Genomic DNA, 15,319 nt, shown 5'->3' with positions numbered 1-15,319 from the left:
TGAGCTACGTATTTCATTTTTATAGCAATGTGTTCGCAATAGAAAGTTCTATAAGAACATGGGTAGAATTGGCCAACAGAGCGTCAAATAAATTTGCGGCGAATAAAATCTTACGCGTGTTTGTACCCGTGAGCGTAAAAAGTTTTTACTTTGCTCATGTTTTTTCAAGTTTATACTTGATTCACACCGTTTTTTTTGTTTGTATAGTGTTCGGAATAAAATTCTCTACACAGACATATGCATATAAATGTAGAATCATGATCGCGGCCAACACAAGAGTGTGTGAAGTGGGCGATTACCCTCGTTGTGTCACCAACTCAATAGTCTCTCCTCTAAGTTACAATACATTGCCGTTTTCTCAAATAGGCACTGTGCCTATTAGAGAAAACGAAAATTTATTGGCAAACATATTCATACAAACCCCAAGTCGATCGAGTAGTAAATACCCAATATAAAACACGGTCCGTAAATTTACGTCGTGATCTGACAAGCGGTTAAGCAAAACGCCCGTAATTCCAAGTGGAAAATCCAGGAAAGTGTTAAAACATTTAAAGCATCAATTGCTGCTCACCTTTGAATTGTCTCCATCAGCTGTTGTCTGGCCAAGAAAGCTGTGTCTCTCTGGATTTCTCTCCTGGCCCCCTTCTTTTCACGTTTCAGTTTGTGTAAGAGTTTCTGCTTTTCAAGATAATCCTTTGTTCCATGACGTTTCTTCACACCTTCAATTCTATATAGAAGTATAAGTATAGATTTTAGAATTTTGAAGAAAATTTTTTTTTATTACATTCCTGCTTATATACACATGCATTCACTCCCTTCTTATAAACCACTTTCACGCCAGTCATGTCCCTTACTGTATTCCGTAAGCTGTTAACACTTGATCCATGCTTTCTCACATAAATCATTATGTAAAGCTACCATCTTGTCCTTCCTCCTACCCTCTAATTCACTTCAGTATACTCACTTAACCAGCCTACAATCATCACTCCACCTATTTGACAAATCATTCCTAAGTGGAGTGCTTCCCACACAATGGAAACGTGCAATAAGTGTTCCCATACCAAAGTCCCGTGGTCCTGGCAATTACAGACCTACTGGTCTCGTGTTATGCATATGCAAGATGCTTGAGAGGATCATATTAAACCATCTGTCACATAAAATAGGTAGACTAGGGGAAGGAATCAACAGATTTGTTAATGGATGGAGCACAGCAAATTGTATAGTCAATTACTAAGCTAATGATACAGCTAAGTACTCTGTATTTGTTGACATCAAAGGAGTCTTTGACAAAGCACAAGGAACTGCGATTCTAAACAGGCTTGCATGCATGGGTGTCAAGGGAATACTCGTGAAATGGATTGAAGATTACCTCACAGAGAGGAAAGCCAAGGTCTGCTTCAACGGAGCAGTCTCAAGAACAATGAGTATGGAACTTAGGATCCCCCCAAGGAGGAGTCTTAAGCCCCACACTATTCAAGATATTTATGAATGCCATTGTAAATATTGAATTTCCAGAAGGAACACAGTAAGTGGGATATGCAGATGATGTCCTAATAAAAGTTTCAACTTTGGGAAAATAAAGCAGTCCATTAAATTTCTTGGAAGGAAGTGTGTTGAACTCAGTTTCACTCTCTCCACAAACAAAACAAAAAGCATATTGTCATCACAAGTGAAGTGAAAATGAATTGCAGATTAATGGTGAAACGCTTAGCGGGTTGACCACAATTGATATATTGGCATCACTGTCGGCTCTAACAAGGGGAAGAAAGAGGAGCTCAACCAACTCATAGGAACATGTAAAAGTCGACTCAGGGCACAGAGTCTTGTAAATATATATTTGCACAATTCATGTAACATTTGAAAACCTATTTCAGTGAAATCCCCATTGGGATATAAAATGAAATGCTAATAATTTCTTGACTTACATGTTTTCAATAGCTGGTTCATACATCTTGATAGATACAGGTTTGCTTTCTTCCCTAACAAGTGCACATCCCTGGACTGGCAAGGATCCAATTGTTCTTGATAATTCCTCTGAAGCCTCGTTTACCCAACAAGGATAATTCTTTAGGGAAAGGGACTGCAAAAGTTTGGTTGTAGGTGCCATAATGGCACGTATTGAAGGATTTTGTGACCAGCATTTACATAACTGGTTAAGAAGCTTCATTGTTTTGCACACGATATTAACTTTAAAGTCATCAGTCAGCTCCTCCTCCTCTTTGTTAATACTGGACAATGTTAGTTTAGATTCTTTACACCTGCAATAAAACAAATAATGTAGCAGTAAAATAAAGTCGGTCCTGTATGGAAGCATCCTTTTCCCATACATATATCTGGTAACTCCTTAAAACACTGCACTAAATTAAAAATGACCCTCACATATAAAGGATATTACAGGTATTATTCTCAATATCTTCACTATGTGCAGGCTTACTTTTTTAACTAAACCAATATTTGGATTTGGTTCCAACAAGAAGTGCTAAAGACTGATAATGGAGCTACCCTATGAAGCCAGGTTAAGAGGTTAAGAGTGCTCAGTTTAATGACACTAGAAGAGATGTGATCACAACATACAAGATACTGAGAGGGAGGACAGTAAACATAAGAGCAGTTTTTAAATCTGAAAGATTCCATTATAAAGCCAGTTCTGGAGTAAGCAGATGAGCACTATATCAGTTTAGATAGCTTCAGGGAGCCGACGGGACTCCCCAAAGAAAATGGTATAATGGCCAAGATAATGAGAATATAGTTTACCTCAGCTAATGGCCTTTATTTATGTGTAATTGTTTGCATGCTACAATGTGCCCATTTTGTTGTACTTGCTAAGACAATAAAATAATGTCTTATGATATAACCCTCCTTTAAATGTGATGGTAGTCAACAGGTGAAACAGTGCATTTATTACACTAAATATAAATGGACTGCTTTTTGTTCCAAAGAGAAAGCTCACTTTGTTGCAGCATTTTCCAAATAGAGAAGGGAAGCGGCTGCTCCAACAGGTCTAAATGGAGGATTCAGCGGAAGATGTATTTTATCTTGACCTCCAATTGCAGTGAAGAGAAGACCATTTAATAGGTTTGCCAGCTCTGGTATAAACCTTTTAGAAAGGCTTATGTACTGAAAAAAATAAAAAATTATTGTAAACGTGTTTCAAAACAAATACAGAAATACCTGTACGATTATAGAATGTGCAAACACATTAAATACAAATGTACGTATATATAATTTTTTTTAATTTAGAATTTTTGTCATTATGTGATAAGTTTAGTGTTGTTCACTATGTTTAGTGACTATGTCACTCAAGTTAAAAAATATTTGCAAGTGTTAAGAAATTGTATCAATTTATAAAAGAATAGAAAATTGCAAATGCCTGCAGTCTCGGATCTTTTGCTGCAGGTAATTAAAATACTGCGATATTCAAATTACTTTCATGGTTAGGAGGCATGAATGGGTTGAAGTTGTGTCTAGAATTAGGATTTTAGTGCTATATTCTACACCATGGGGGCCTCACGGCTGAGTGGACAGCGCTCGGGATTCATAAGCCTAAGGTTCCAGGTTTTATCCCCGACAGAGGCGAAGACATATGGGCAGTTTCTTTCACCCGGATGCCCCTGTTCATCAGCAGTAAATAGGTACCTGGGACCTATAGGTAAGCTAAGCCCCGAAATCATCTCAAGATAAGAAGGTGGGAATAAACTCTGACCATTTGTGTATTTTATTTAATAGTGTTGCAGACCCTCAGTAATGTTTTTGCTTTCCACTTTACCATAGCTCTTTATGTCGTCTGCAAATTTAGTGATGTAGTGTGAACTTCACGTTTATGTTGGTGCACAGTAGTAACAAAAAGGCATGGCCATAGAATGAACCAATGCTTATAGATGTGCACATGTTGGAGTCTAAATGCACACTGGATATGGTTACATTTGTCTTCCACTGCCTTAACACTAGACTGGACTATACAATACATTAGTTGTATGGGCAACTGCCATTTCTATTTATCTACTTATCTGAAATATTAGTAACCATAACTCTGCCAATTCCCAAATAATGCATTCCATGAAACTGCACGAATCTACTGAAAATGTGTATACCACTAGGCCAATGGTATATTTTTATAGCAGTTGTAGTCTTTAGGGGTTACATGTAAGACTCATAATAGTACCGCTCAAATTTTAACACAAGTTTTAAGGAACTACAGTATGTGTAAACCTTTAAGATCAGTCTGAAATCATTCATTTTTTTGTTTACCTTATATTAATGGTAAAAAATTATTAAAGAGAAAATTACCAGGTTAGATTGTGAATGGCAGGTAATCGAGAAGCCAGAGAATCGAAGACTTATGGATGAGGTTTTGTTGAAAAGAGCAAAAAACCAGAGCACGATGTACTGTAGTATGTTTTCAGTTTTCTGTAACTAGGGACATGAGGCCTGTTAGCCTAGGGGGACCTCAATAAACCTAACTACTGATCTTTCCCAGGTATCTTTTTACCGCTAGGTGAACAGATGCATCAGGTAAGAGGAAATATTACCCAAACATCTTTGTACTGCTGCAGGAATTGAACCCAGGACCTGTTAGCCAACTGCACTTACCAAGTGGATGAGACCAATATTGCTTGATGAGACATACAAGTTTCATAAGGAGTAAGCAGTTAAGAGAAAGACATGTATAATTATAGACAAATAAAAACTATTGAAGAATGACTAAAAGGAGTTGCAAACAGAATACAATGTAGAAAAGTATAGTACTGAAGCAAGATGTGGAGTAAGCTCACCTCAAACAAAAGATGTGCTGAAAACAGTGCTGCAGTAACATCTCTCTTTGTGACAATCTTGGCTCGACCCAGCAGGTGAGTCAGGAATATCACCACAGGAGTCATTATTACATGAATAAAATCTGAAGATGGGAAAAGAAGTCCAGCAATTTTCAGGAACACAAACTGAAAGAAAAATACTTATATTAAAAGATAATATGTATTTACTAGTACAGTACTATAAAATTTGTAAATGTTATATTTGTTAATTTTAATTATGAGTATACTGTACAAGTATAATTATAAGTATACTGTATATACAGTACTTCATTACTTTTGAATAAGCTGACCATGAGATGGAAAACATTCTGGTTGCTTTTTAAATAAAAAAATATTTTGATTAAGGAACTTTGTTTTAAGTGTAATATACTTAAGCCAGCATATATCCCAATATGGAAAACATGGTGTAATGATTATAAGAGGTGTAACAACTGCAGTGTGCCGTAATGAATACATTTCCGATAATGATAAAGGCATACGCAGTAATGAGTACAAGGAGTCTTTAAAAAGTTCAAGAAGTAATGTATAATGAATTCAAGAAGCATGCAGATGAGTCACAATAACATAGCTGAAGAGGTGATATCCAACCCACATATCAGTTGGATATCGGAGTTGATATCCAACCCACATCCTGGACTGAATCATCATCATTTCTTAATTTTCAAGAAGCATTATTTAATAAGATCAGGGATTTCAGAATAATGAACAATGGCTAGTGAAAGGAGGACTAGAATGAGATAAAGAGGAAAGGTTGGAGTAGTGTACTGGTGGAGGGAGAGAAAGGTTGTAGTAATGTACTGGCGGAGGGAGAGAAAGGTTGGAGTAGTGTACTGGCGGAGGGAGAGCAAGGTTAGCGTAGTGTACTGGCGGAGGGAGAGAAAGGTTGGAGTAGTATACTGGTGGAGGGAGAGAAAGGTTAGCGTAGTGTACTGGCGGAGGGAGAGAAAGGTTGGAGTAGTATACTGGTGGAGGGAGAGAAAGGTTAGCGTAGTGTACTGGCGGAGGGAGAGAAAGGTTGGAGTAGTATACTGGTGGAGGGAGAGAAAGGTTAGCGTAGTGTACTGGCGGAGGGCGAGAAAGGTTAGCGTAGTGTACTGGCGGAGGGAGAGAAAGGTTAGCGTAGTGTACTGGCGGAGGGAGAGAAAGGTTAGCGTAGTGTACTGGCGGAGGGAGAGAAAGGTTAGCGTAGTGTACTGGCGGAGGGAGAGAAAAGTTAGGAAAATACAGGATTTGCATTATCAATAAATGTAAACAAATTTATTACTATTTGTACTAAAAATTAATATTTTCAAGTCACTTTATATCAAATTACACATAATAAATTAAAATACGTATTTTATTATTTTTGTTAATAAAACTACACCATGACAAAATATAGCTTATGTCTCTTTACAATGGAAGGTCCAGGAACCTAATTGTCCTTTCAAGTAAGATATCACTGTATTCATAGTTGCAAGTGAGGATAGGTAAAAATGCTTTAGGCCATAACATTCAGCAAATACACTGTTCCAAGATGAAGAAAATTAAGAGAATATGTTGGGAAATGCTACTGGAAGACCAATACAACTGACTAGTGTACCCTGTATGGTATGTTTATATTTCTAAATCAAATTATTACATTTATTTGTAATTTATTAACCAAAGATGAATTGGAAATATACTCACTGTGTTGGCCATGGGATATCTCTTAAATTTGGAGTGTGCACAATCTTCATACTTCTCTTCAATGACCTAAAATAAAATAAATTTGTTGTACTGTACTTGCTGTGGCACCTGGGGAGTCCTATCACCTTTTTTACTTACACATCTTACCTTCCCCATCAGTAAATCTCCCCATTCAGAGAAGGGCCTCTCCTAAAAGTTACGTGGACAGTTGATTCATCCTGGGTTATTTCTATTTCCTGTACAGTGGACCCATGTTTTAAGTGAATGATTTATGTCCGTAAATTCACTATCTTTGCAGTTGTCACAAGCTTTATTGAACCAGTGAGAGCTTTTATAAAAACTATAGACAGACTCTACATATGTACAATGGAAACACTGTAATCATACCCATCTAATATTTAAATAAATTATTATTATTTTATAAACCTGTTTAGGCTTTGCTCTGCACCAGTTTTCCTGACACCTTTTCAGAATTTAGTTTAATTAACCTGTGCTTGGTGTTATACCATGGTATATCCACTTGGGAACTGATCTCATTCTATTTGATGGAATTTTGCAGGGTGCCATAAGAATAAAGATAACTGCAGAAGGCTTATTGACCCATACAAAGCAGATTCTATTTATACCCAACCAAACAAATTCATATTCTGTATATATCAAATATTTGCTTAAAACAATCCATGTTTATTATCTTACCTGGTATTTTGTTCCATAAATCAATAAAGCATTTCCAAACTAATATATACCCAGGACTTTTCTGATTCTGAACGTATTCAATTTATAACTAGTATCTTGTGTTTACATATTATTTAGCAACATATTAATATTCCCTTTCATCCATATGTATAGTTAAATTGTATCATCTTTTACTCTTTGCCTTTCTAGAGAATATAAATTAAGCATCATTTAATCTCTCTTCATAAGGAAGGTTTCTAATTCATATGATCAATTTGTCATTCCTCTCTGTACACATTCAAGTGAAGTTATGTCTAGAACTGAACTACATAATCATAATGGTACCTAACAAGGGCACGATAAAGCTCAAGAATAACGCGTGCTGAGGTCTGCCGCACATATATTTTTTACATGATTCAATACTGTGTAATATGAGGAATTTATATATATATATTTAAATGTTTGGAACATCGCCATGCTCAAAAACATGGTGCTCATATCTAGTGACACGTACGTTATATTCGTTGATCAGTAAAACTGTATTTTTGCCATATTATACACTATATACACACACACACACACATGTTATATATACATAACTATATTTGTATAAATCCTAACGAACCACTAAGCAATTCTGGTGTGTGTGGTAATGAAATCTTAGCACAATACGTAGCTACACGTTAAGACCAGCTGACTCCAGCAGACGTTACCTGATGGTGCAAAATACCCAGAAATACACTACGCACATCGCTATTATTACTACAGACTGCTATTATTATCAGATTCCTGTCACTAAATCATGAATATGAATAATTTTCCACAAGTTTATTTTCTACAGTAACTTGAGGTTACATTACCTCATGCATAGATTCATGACACCTCAGCTGTGTGCAGTGAATGTCTTCCCCTTACTGTTAACTATCATTGTGTTCACTGATGTCTTAACCTTGTAGATAATTTTTATTACAGGCAGGATCATCTATGACAATATCAGAGCAAATTAATTGCAGTTACTTATTTTATTCATCATTATTAAGTGGTGCTGCAGCCCTGACTTGTATAGCTGTGCTGTGAGCTCCAGCTGCATGTGCCAGCCTTGACTGCTCTGGCAATACTGAGCCTCTCACAGTCAGGAGGGTGGTATGTATTTTTAAGATGGTGTCTGTTTACTGGAGTCCTGAGGAACAGGATGTGATCCTCATGTATATGTGAAAGTTTTGAATCTTACAATATACAGTACTACCACACACGACATGCTGGTGTGTGCACCAGCATGTCATGATATCTTATCATGATATTTTATCTCATGATATCATGGCATGCACAGTACATTGGTTAAAGCAAAAGAGGATTGCCTATAAAGCAGCTGGCTCTTGTAAGACAGTAAATCAGGCTATATACAGCTGCTAATACTGTATTGTAGCTCATATTCTCTCATAATATCACATGTTCTTCACTTAAATTAGACTTGGTTGTTTTTAAAAACATCTGTAAGGTATATATCTAATTTAGTTGCCTATTACATTAAATGCAGTTCAATCAATATTGCAGCTGGTCATTGCTATTTAAATTAGGCTAATATAAATATAATATAGCCACAGATTACAGTGTCTTCACAGAACTGCCGACTGTTTTATAACACTCTTATTGGTTTGCTTAAATAGATTGTGCTGATTATAAAAGCATTTTTCTATAAATAACAAAAGTGGTCCAAACACTGTACTGTAAAACTATTCCTCGGTATTAATATTTCAAACCTGTAACAGAGCCTTTGCAGAGTTCGCAGGTGACACTTGAGTGATTGTGAAGAGATGCTGAATAAAAGAATCAACATAGATCATTGGTGAAACGTTGGGGATCGGAGACTCTCCTTCTGGGTCCGATAAAACGTGTAGAGTCTGTATAAGTATAAAATAAGATTAGAAACAATAAAAAAAGATCAACTAAATTTTTTTGTAAGAATTTATTTAGGATGAATTCAACTTTACATAAGAAAAATAAGGATGCATTCTTGAAACCACCAAAGTCAACATTTTTCAGTCCACTGTTAGTATAAAATATATTAAATCAATACTAAATACTCGTACCAGTTTTCCATTCCCTAAGATAGTGTGCAGAAAAGTTCACATTACAATAACTTCTAAACAACAGTGCAGGGCAGTGATTCATAATCACAATATCAAAACTTGCCCTAATAAATGAAGACATTAAGGTAGATAATAACCACTTGCCTGCAGAATATAGGCATAAATATCATCACATTTTTCCTTGTTAGTGCCTCCTAAACTTGGATGGTTGCATGATATCATTCGCTCCAAGATAAGGCTTACTTCCTTTGGTGAATGATTTTCAAGTAAAGCCCAAAATGAATCATAATCCTGGGGCACTGTAAAAGAAGAAATAATTAACCACATCTGTATGATTTAGTGTTTTTAATATTTTTGCATTACAAAGCCAGTTCACATTTTTTCCATTGTGATATCACCCTGCCCCATGAAAGACGGATATGGAGAAATGATAATGTATACACGTATGAACAAACTGGCTAAAATTAACAATGAGCTTTAAAGATGAATTATAATTAGAACAAAACAAGAAAAATACCGGTAAGTAAACATTTATGTGGTTTACCAGTATCATTTATTAATTTGAACATTGAAGCTATTTATATTACCAGGCCAATATAAATTGCTTGTGGGGAACTTTGAGAAATATAAATTACTTAATATCTTACCTTCAAATGTATAGGGTATTTCCTTTTTAGCAGCTTCCATCATTGCTGTTTTCTGAATGCTAACTTTTTTCACTTCCTTTTCTTTGGGTAGGTCTGTATCCTCGTCACTCTCACTGTCTTCAAGGATATCAGAATATTTGTCACTCTCATCATCTGTGCTTTTGTCATCTTCATCCTTTTTGTCATTATTTTTATTGTCCTTTTCCTGGTGAACCCTGTTCTTTTTGTCATTTTCCTGTTCCACCTTCTTCCCTTCTTCCTCCTCTTCCACTTCCTCCTCCTCCTCTTCTTCTTCTTCTTCTTCTTCTGAAATAAACAAACCACATTCTGTGATTTCTAGACCTCTCATTAGTCTCTTTACAAGAAATTTTACAAATTTTTGTTTTTATACAGGTACAGTATATCATATTTTTTAAGAGTAGAAAAGTTGCTCTCCACCGAAACGGTAAAATCCTCGATATCTGGAATTCATCTTAATTTAGAACAGATGAGTCTAAATTTTGAAGGTTGTATTATATAAGAATTAAGAGAAATAAAGCTAAGAACGAAAAGACACGACTTCATAATAGTCCAGGAAGGACCGAAACGTCGTCGTTTCTCCATTTTCTGGTGTGTGGTTTGGTCATCAAGAAAGAAAAAGTAAATTTACTATCAACTCATGTTTCCATAAAAGCCAGTTGCAACTTGGCTTCTATAAAAGAAAAAATGTACAAGATTAATTATTATTCATCTCATATACTTATAAACACTACAACCCCATAAGTTTAGAAGAGCGCAAGAGAAAGAGATTACCTGCACTATTATTATTTTCATCTTGATCCTCATCTTCTTCCTCTAGATCGTCAGCTTCAACTGTTGCTGCAATCATCTCGCCATCTCTGTAGCTAACATGAAATCTGTCGTCCTTATCAATGGCAAACCTGAAAACAAAAATATAAATTATCATATTGACTTCAATCAGCCAGATTTGATGATTTCTTATTAAGTTTGGCTTACTTTCTCAGTAATATACAGTACACGTGGGAAAAGGCATAACAATACAGATATACAAATATGGAAATTATTCCCCCAGAACATCCATTAGCTCACCCATCATCAAGGTCATCTGCACTCTTGAGTCCAACATTTCCTTTGTTCTTCTCTCCTCTCATCCGCCGCACCCTATCTGTTTCCAGCGCTAGAAGGCGTTCACGTTCTTCCTTCACTAACTCTTGAGGAGTCTTGAGTTTCTCTACTGCCTTAGCTTTACCACTGCGGTCAAATCCAAGCTCTTTAACTATGGTATCATAGTCTCTGAACTCACAAGTTTTCTTGGCCTGATAATAAATACTTCAATGAAATTTCAGCTACTGTATCTACATTATTTATAATATGGCCTTATATAGTCAATTATTGTATAAATGAAACTGATAACATATTTTATTAAAATTTCTACCAAAAATACAGTATACAGTAGTATATCGTAATATCTATTGAGAAACATCAGTGGTTGCATTATTTTCTTTAAGTACTGTAGCGCTGTTAAATGTAGTTTATAAAATAATCAACATGAGCATGAAAGTTATAATCACTGATGGCCAGAAAGCCTACGATACTCAAGTTTTTACCATCTACCTGGCTGCAATGAACACTAAGCCTGTTACCAACCTATTTGTCTTTACCATTAAAGAATACAGAATTAGACAAAACATTTAGTTTAAGATAAGAACACTTATAATCATACAGTTTACACAAAACTTTGTTGCCTCTAGTAATATGCACGAGCTGTGAGACTTACCTTGTCTTTATCTTCATCAGTGAGTGTATGACTTGCCATCATCGTCATAAATGACTGAAGCTCTGCATCCAATTTGTTCACAGCTTCATATTGCTCCTCTTTCTCTTTCTTAGATTCGGCCTTCTTTTTTTTCGATTCAGCTATGATTTCATCAATCCAGTCCTTCCTGCTCTTTGGTTTGCCATCCTTGTCATCTACTTCCTGGCCCTCTCTTTTGCTCAGAAATCCACCACCACCAAAATGTTTCTCTTTGACAAACTGGGCTTTGTGGAGAAGACAAAGATTAAACATTTTAAAACTAATAATTCTCAAGCTGTATGAATGTAGACCTTAAATATAAATCCACATTTATACTATCAAATTTTGTTTTCCTATACAAAAGCCGGAAAGTTTTCCTATCCTGCAGAACTCTAGGTAATTTTTACATTAAAAATATGTCTTATTATTCTGTATTACTGGTACAATATTTATAATAAAATAATTCTCCCATAGCGTGCATCTATCATCATCTATCATGTGCATATTATCTTCACTAATAATTTTAAGTTATTTTCATCTGCATCTGCACCCACATGGATATATTTAATTAATGAGTACTTCCATCAAATTACCTAACACATTGTTGTCTTTAATCAGTCACTCATTTCTTATTATTTTACAGGTACTGCACTGTATACACTATTCTAGTGAATTGCTCCTGGAAACTTGTGTACAAGTTTCAAGAATGTCTCATATTCTTCTGACTTGCATTTCTCTACCTCAGTATATGACATTTTGAAACCAAAACTCAATTGATTGAAGTTTAACACAAAATACTGCATGTACAAGACAATAGTGTAACAATATATGTTTTACAAATATGGTATAATGGAAAAGCCTATTACTTGTGAATTTTTTTAACGTTTCACAGATGCTTATACCAGTCTACTGTTCATACCAGACAGTACATGTATTCAAATCAGATGTGACAACTATGTCCAGTACATATAATAATGCCTTACCATCAAGCATCTCATCATCATCATCTTCGTCACTGATGCCCATTTTGTCATTAAGGTTGGAATCATTCAGAGAGAAGCCACCATGTGTCAGTTCTTCATTATCATTCAAGTTGAAGAGTGATTTCTGTTGAATAAATATACCTGTATTATCTTTTGATTTGCAGCATTTGACTTGCATGCTATTGGTAAGTGTTGTATATTTTATGCCATTAAGAAACGTATATATTACCTTGCTAAATTGTTTTTTCTTTTCAACAGCAAGTCGAAGAGCAATCTTCTTTTCTGGGTCCATTCTCGAGTCATTTTCACCAATCCGTCTATCAATAAATACATTGCTCTTGTTGCGTAATTTATACTCTTGTAACAGAGTTTTTTCTCTCTGTAATATTAATATTTTGGTTATGATACACTGGTAGAATAATGAGAGGAAGTGCTTGGTGGGATGAGGAAAAGGCAGGAGCAGTTGATAACTAGAAAAACAAGTGCATTTTGAGAATGAAAATTGAAGGAGGCAAGAAGGATAAGAAAGGGAGTAAGAAATGTGAAAAGGTGGTGAGGAGAAAAATCAGAGTGAATGACAAGCTTGTCAAAGATTTAATCAAAACTTTACAGAACGCACAAAGCAATTTTGGTAAGAAGCAGAAAGTTTAACAAGAAGACTAGTGGGAAAACTCAATTAAAATTTTAAAATATACATCAGAGAATGTTAACCAGTGAAGAAGGAATTACAGATGTGAGCGTTAATACTATAATTAGAGTTGCTGGTTTTGTATTAATGTAGCAGTATACCGTTGTTTTCAATATATAAACTGATGGGGTCATGAGGAAGGTAAAATATATTTGAAAAGTGTGTGAAATTTATGTATAATTGGAATAAACAATTGACCAAATCTGAAATATATAAATAATGCCTTTCTACTATAACATAATTTTACTGTATGGACATGTGTTGATTATTTGAATGCTTTGTTGATATCTGTGAATGAAGATTGTTTAAAGTTACTGTGGGTACAACTGTGTGTTTATGAAGCTATTCTGAATGCTAGATTTTCATAAATATATAATATTTATTAACATTGTCACATCAGAAAGAAAAACTATCATAATGAGAAAATAAACTTTCTGTACCTTCTTAAAATGTCCAGGAACTAACTTGATCACTTACAACATTCAGCTCACTTAATACATAATGGATGCATGCGGTGATATAAAATTTAAAAATGCACCTTTTTGAGAATTAATTAACAGAAGATGTAGGAAGGCTGAATAGATAAACCTAACTGCAGTACTATACAGAATACACAAAAGAATGTAATAGTACCTTTTTCACTGCTTTTGCTCTGGCAACTCCAGGTAGACCACGATCATCTTTGCTTTTACGACCGACAATGTCATGCTTCACTCGGTTAATATGGACTTCAAAAGGATTAAGTTTTTTCTCCTGTTTGCCTTCTAACTGCCTTCTGTCTTGTGTATTTTTGGGCTTAAACTTACCCTTTTTGCCCATCTTGGAAAAATTGTATACAGACCCTGAAAATAAGTGCCAAAACACAAGTGAAAAACACTACTTAGTAAAGCAGATTCTCATTTTAATGGAATCCAGTCCAGTGAAAAATTTTATGAGAAAGGATTACAATCTGATAGGTGGTCAATATTATGCACTAGGTTGCTGAACAAGAGAAAGGATTACAATCTGATAGGTGGTCAATATTATGCACTAGGTGACTGAACAATTATAATAATAATTCACTGTCAGGGGACAGGCAGCCATTGTACATATACATGTTAGACTTATAGCAAGGTCCCTGCCCAATTACTTGGGTTGGACTGTAGAGCGATGGTCTCCCTTCATGCAGGTCGACCTTCAATCCCTTACCATTCAAGTGGTTGGGCACCATTCTTTAAGAATTCTGTCTGTTAATCCAGACGAAGCTGGAGGCATCCAAAGAAACACCTGGGATTCTGAGATCGCGCCAGATTGGTCACAGATGTTTATATGTGGCTTGCAGGAAGTACAACCTTGTGCAGGACCTATGTGGGACTGCTGGAGGGTCCGTTCGTTCTCGACTCACAATTAAGAATTCTGGGTTCGAATCCCGGACGGAACAGAAATGGTTGGGGAGCATATCCTGACACCTAATGCCCTGTGGGTCAGTAATTCGACCTCGGGGGAGTGGGGTGAAGAACGTTGATATATAAATACACCCTGGCTGCCTGTCCTTCTGGGAGACATCTCCCGTCCACAAGGCTAACCATAGCCCGTGCTTCTTGCCTCGCTTCTATGCCAGGTAAGTTATGGGCTCACCATAGCCCGTGCTACTTGGAACTTGTTCAGAGTAGCTGAATCTATAACAACAAAAACAACATGCCTGTCCTCCCAAAGCCCCGCTCCTGTGCCAGGTAAGTCCACTACGGGCTCACCATAGCCCGTGCTACTTGCCCCGCTCCTGTGCCAGGTAAGTCCACTACGGGCTCACCATAGCCCGTGCTACTATGGGAACTATCTTATTCTGAGTAGCTGAATCTAAAACAACAACAACATGCCTGTCCCTCGACACAATTATGATTTAGAACACGATTATTAAAATTAGAACTGTGGCCTCTCACCACCTCCACGCCTCACGCCTGTTTGTTTACCATCACTCACGGTGAA

At 36.0% G+C, this 15,319-nt stretch overlaps 2 protein-coding genes across 3 annotated transcripts in view; one reads left to right on the top strand and one right to left on the bottom strand.

Moving 5' to 3' along the window:
- The window catches only part of LOC123745678 (U8 snoRNA-decapping enzyme), a 26,447-nt gene extending 14,024 nt beyond the window's left edge, over nucleotides 1-12,423 (top strand). The window contains exon 6 of the mRNA XM_069312220.1: nucleotides 12,327-12,423. Within this exon, the coding sequence (XP_069168321.1) occupies nucleotides 12,327-12,408 (82 nt within the window). The 3' untranslated portion in view covers nucleotides 12,409-12,423. The remainder of the gene's footprint in view (nucleotides 1-12,326) is intronic.
- Nucleotides 1-15,319, bottom strand: part of l(3)07882 (Nucleolar protein 14 homolog l(3)07882) — a 16,589-nt gene extending 1,270 nt beyond the window's left edge. Inside the window, exons 1-15 of one of the 2 annotated variants that reach the window (XM_045726486.2) lie at nucleotides 15,274-15,319; nucleotides 13,988-14,196; nucleotides 12,896-13,045; nucleotides 12,667-12,790; nucleotides 11,666-11,928; nucleotides 10,978-11,204; nucleotides 10,681-10,808; nucleotides 9,889-10,194; nucleotides 9,386-9,540; nucleotides 8,912-9,052; nucleotides 6,477-6,542; nucleotides 4,773-4,937; nucleotides 2,951-3,117; nucleotides 1,926-2,258; nucleotides 572-727 (exon numbers count right to left, since the gene is read on the bottom strand). In XM_045726486.2, the coding sequence (XP_045582442.1) occupies nucleotides 572-727; nucleotides 1,926-2,258; nucleotides 2,951-3,117; nucleotides 4,773-4,937; nucleotides 6,477-6,542; nucleotides 8,912-9,052; nucleotides 9,386-9,540; nucleotides 9,889-10,194; nucleotides 10,681-10,808; nucleotides 10,978-11,204; nucleotides 11,666-11,928; nucleotides 12,667-12,790; nucleotides 12,896-13,045; nucleotides 13,988-14,173 (2,567 nt within the window). In that variant the 5' untranslated portion in view covers nucleotides 14,174-14,196; nucleotides 15,274-15,319. The remainder of the gene's footprint in view (nucleotides 1-571; nucleotides 728-1,925; nucleotides 2,259-2,950; nucleotides 3,118-4,772; nucleotides 4,938-6,476; nucleotides 6,543-8,911; nucleotides 9,053-9,385; nucleotides 9,541-9,888; nucleotides 10,195-10,680; nucleotides 10,809-10,977; nucleotides 11,205-11,665; nucleotides 11,929-12,666; nucleotides 12,791-12,895; nucleotides 13,046-13,987; nucleotides 14,197-15,273) is intronic. The other variant, XM_045726487.2, reaches the window with a different exon arrangement.

Source organism: Procambarus clarkii, chromosome 71 (genome assembly GCF_040958095.1).
Source record: "Procambarus clarkii isolate CNS0578487 chromosome 71, FALCON_Pclarkii_2.0, whole genome shotgun sequence".
Lineage (NCBI taxonomy): Eukaryota > Metazoa > Arthropoda > Malacostraca > Decapoda > Cambaridae > Procambarus > Procambarus clarkii.
Note: the sequence above shows the minus strand (reverse complement) of the source record. Positions and strands in the feature narration are given on the sequence as shown.